The 4,157-nt window shown below is 31.6% G+C and overlaps 1 protein-coding gene across 1 annotated transcript; it reads left to right on the plus strand.

The window, feature by feature from the left end:
- Positions 1-4: 4 nt before the first annotated feature.
- Positions 5-3,859, plus strand: TRIADDRAFT_60435 (uncharacterized protein; the record flags this gene model as incomplete). Its single annotated transcript, XM_002116347.1, has 14 exons — positions 5-55; positions 296-355; positions 584-727; positions 1,062-1,164; positions 1,270-1,350; positions 1,474-1,708; positions 1,790-1,873; positions 1,968-2,035; positions 2,114-2,268; positions 2,363-2,576; positions 3,091-3,213; positions 3,302-3,378; positions 3,520-3,720; positions 3,797-3,859. 14 exons carry the CDS (start codon positions 5-7, stop codon positions 3,857-3,859), a joined length of 1,659 nt encoding a protein of 552 aa, XP_002116383.1.
- Between the last annotated feature and the right edge of the window lie 298 nt (positions 3,860-4,157).

The following is a 4,157-nucleotide window of genomic DNA, read 5'->3' on the forward strand; positions in this document are numbered from 1 at the left end:
AAACATGCTAACCAACACTGGACGATTTAACGATCGATCACCGGGAATTAGACCGGTAAGTTAACATCTATTTCTTAAGCTGCAATCAAGTTTTCATGCTCCATTTTTGCATATCGCTAAGTCGATGAAGCTGGATGACCATGCTCATTTAGACTATCTTTTACACACCATTTTAAGTCAATGAAAAAAAAATGCAGCCCCTTTTAAAATAGTATTATAAGAAATGACCTATATCCGAGAAGACTAAATTGGTAATCTTCCACTGATATCATCCATTCAAATTATTAATTTATAGGCTGGAATACTGGTAGCAGCTGGTGATACTATCCAAGATTGTATACCAAAGGATAATCGAGTGAGTTATCGCCATACTTTATACACCGTATACAAGTAGATGATTGATCGAAAAATGAATCAATTTACCAAAATTAAACAAAAATAAAATTTAGTACCTTCTCAACAAGTGCCATACAGTACTTGAACTCACTTCCATAATATTGCTATTTTAATCTGATAATGATACGCATAAGTAAAAATAATTCTTCATGTTTTAATCTTTCAATCAATCATGCAATGACGATAGCCTACGACCCCAGAAAAAATAAAAACTTTCCGTCAAGCGATACTACCGGAAATTGGAAAGTCACGTACCAACAGAACGAAACTAGATTTGGTGCAACGTGCTGAAAAGATGAATCACGGCATACACACGTCATCTTCTGAATCGGTATAACCAAATTCTGAACAAATAAATAAGCAGTTTCGCATTACCACAACGCTATATACTATCGAAACGATCAATTACAAAGCAATAATGCATCATAAAAATGATCATTAGTTACTAGTGATAAATAAAAATTTTAAATAATCATTTCATGACGACTGAAAAAAATGAATGCGCATAAGCTTGTATACGATTAGACTGTATTAATATCGCAAATACTATTAACATTGATTCAAATAAATTGGATTGTCGCGTAGCTTACGATAAATTCAAACTGATAACCATTCTATGACCAACTAATATACCCAATATTATATTATACATTTGTAAAACCAAGGCTGCTGGTCTAGTTAATCCTTATCCGCAACCTATCGTTCAACAAATACTACAATTCAGGAAAGAAGATCAAACTTATTTAAGTAGAAAGACAGCACCTCTGGGTATATTTGCCAAATATTGAATGCTACTACATTCATGACTCCATTTCTTAGGTGATATAAGTAATAAGTTTCCACAGCACTTAATTGAATTTAATGCATTTATAGGTCATACTACAAGAATGAAACCAGGCATGCCATCAGATCTTGACCCTGACTCAACAACTTTTGGCATTAAAGTTGTTAAAGGTATCTGAGCAAAAATTGTAAATCATTCCATTCATTTTTGAAAAGTGTTAACAAATCCCAGTATCAATATTTTTGTAACTAATCATCGTTTATCCAGTGCTAATTTTTGACTATTTTATGTAGACGAATATGCAAGCGATGCTGTCAATCCAAAAAAGTCCCCGAAAGAAGTTCAAGAAGAAAGTTTACAAAATCATGACATCTATCTTAGAAGTCATGAAGCGTATGAGCCTGGAGAGCAAAAGAAGCGTAACTACACCTATGAAAGTTATAATATCAATAAATGTTATGGTGTACCAACACCTCACAGCAATGCTGGAATTCATGTTGGAAAAGCTCTACATTGGATTACTGACAAGTAAGTTAGATTTATGAAATTTTTTTACTTTGTTACTCAATGATTAATTATATCTGAACATGATCGTTTCATGACAAATAGTAATAAAGGAACAAAAATTGTACCTAGCCGTGTTGAAGACTTTCATGAAAAGTTTCAGCCACAACTTGGAAAAGTCCATGATCCGTAAGCTACTCCAACATTATTCTTAACTTACTGTAACAATTAGTATTTATAAATAACAATAGCTCTAAAAAATTTAATTTTCAATATACTATAGCATTTCTGATTCGATGAAGGTTCCAGAAGATCATAAATTTGGAGTTATCGTTAAACAAGACGAATGCGGTAGGTAGAAAATTTCATCTGAAATTTAATGCTTTAAATAAATGAACTTACTATGTAACCGGCTCTGAACAAGTTTAGATGCTGGTGATTTATTACATGGCAGAGGTCCTAAAGATTACTTAAGAGGAAAAGATAGACTGCGTGGAGTTGTTGCTGCAATTCGACGCCAATTAAAGGTTTCTAATTACTACAATTTTGAAAGTTTGAAATCAGCGTTCAATTTCTACGATAAGGTAAACTAAATATAGCATGATAATTAAAACTGGATTCGAATTTTTTGGAGTTACTATAAGAATTTATTGTTTATTCGCTAATAATCTATTCTAGGATGGATCAGGTTCTATAGATAATGATGAAATGAGAGAAATCTGCATGAAATTCAACCTTCCAATTGAGCGAGAACTGATGGAGGAATTGATATATTACTGTGATGCTAATAATGATGGAGTTATTGATTACAATGAATTTGCTAATTTTTTAAATTGGCAAGATAATGATGTACCAGCTGTTAGTGCTCGTACCGCCATAATCGATAGTAAAGGTAAATTAAGTCATTGATACTAAAATTGAGGATGTGGCACATGAGTAATATCGTTACTATGAAACGCTATAAGATTTCAATTTACAGCAGTCGCTTGATCTTATAATTGAGATTAAAGACTTTAAACATTAGAAAGTATCTTTACTACGATACATCATATAATTTAATTTACGGCAGTTAATTGAAGATTTTACTATAACCAAACATATTTACTACGGTTCATTGCAAGACTTTACTTGCGGCAGTTATTTGACTTTGTTATTAAAAAATTAAAGACTTTAAATATAACTAAACATATTTTACAACGCTTCATCGTACGATTTTACTTGCGGCAGTTATTTGACTTTGTTACTAAAAATGAAAGACTTTAAAACATAATCAAATATATTTACGGCAGTATATCATAAACTTTGTTTACAGTAGTAGCTGCTAGCTATTATATACATATTCTAAAACTTTTACTTAAAACTATACATGCATAAGCGACTAATACACATATTTTCTTCCTCTATAGCTAAAAATTCCGCATCGCCAGAGAATGTTTTTAAATTGCAAAAGCAAATTGATAAATCAGTTGTTGATATGAGATTATCATCTCAAGCGATTAATGCAGCTGTCGGAACAGTTCCGACTACTGGTACGTCTTTGGAAAGAAATATTACAATTAAATACTCCAACTTTGTTTGTAATAAAAATCTTGCCTATGCTTTTAATCTTTATGATAGATTGGCGAAAATATGGTGTACCAACTATTCGATCCGATTTACCAGCACCAAGAGTACGTCGAGTAGCAGATACACAGGTACAACAAATATTACAACTGAAAATATGTGCACTGTATAATACCGAGTATGACATTAGTCATCTTTAATATGTTGATAAAACTTTTTTCCGCTTTAAATGAAATCTTTAAATTGACATAATTTGGATTAATTTATTGCAGAATTATGGAGATGAATCTGATGCGTATGGGTTGATATGCCCTTCCAACTTTAGTACCATTGGTGTATTCGAAAATGACTTTTTAGTACCTCGTTCACCTGACGAACTCAGAGATATTTTTGCAAACATTGGTTACAAATTATCAGATGAAGAATTTCAATATATTTTGAATCAAGCATCCGCAATGAATTCTAATGGAAATGTAAGTATAATAAATTTATTATTAACAAAAATTGATTATACCATTTATTTCTAAATCACAATTTTATCGATCTTAGGTAAGCGTTGACAGCTTTAACAAGTGTCTAAGAGAATACCTGAAAATGAATAGCAGTCGTTGAATTCAATCAAGAATTATGACGTACCGACTTTTTCACTGCAATACGTATAGGGCATTATTTTTTCGATGCTCGTTATGGCAACCCATTTTTAACGACATATTGATTAAATGTTGGTACATATATATATATATTTATTAAAGTAAAGCGGCATACTGATCTCGATGGTGAAAATGGAATTTAATTTCCTAAACTTTGTCGTCACCAAACAATATCGTTTTCAAGACTGGCAAGCATCGACTTGGATGTTTCGCTATATATAGATACTTACTTTGCTAATATACTGTAGAATATTAAATTC

Source organism: Trichoplax adhaerens, genomic scaffold (assembly GCF_000150275.1).
Source record: "Trichoplax adhaerens TRIADscaffold_15 genomic scaffold, whole genome shotgun sequence".
Classification (NCBI taxonomy): Eukaryota; Metazoa; Placozoa; class Uniplacotomia; order Trichoplacea; family Trichoplacidae; genus Trichoplax; species Trichoplax adhaerens.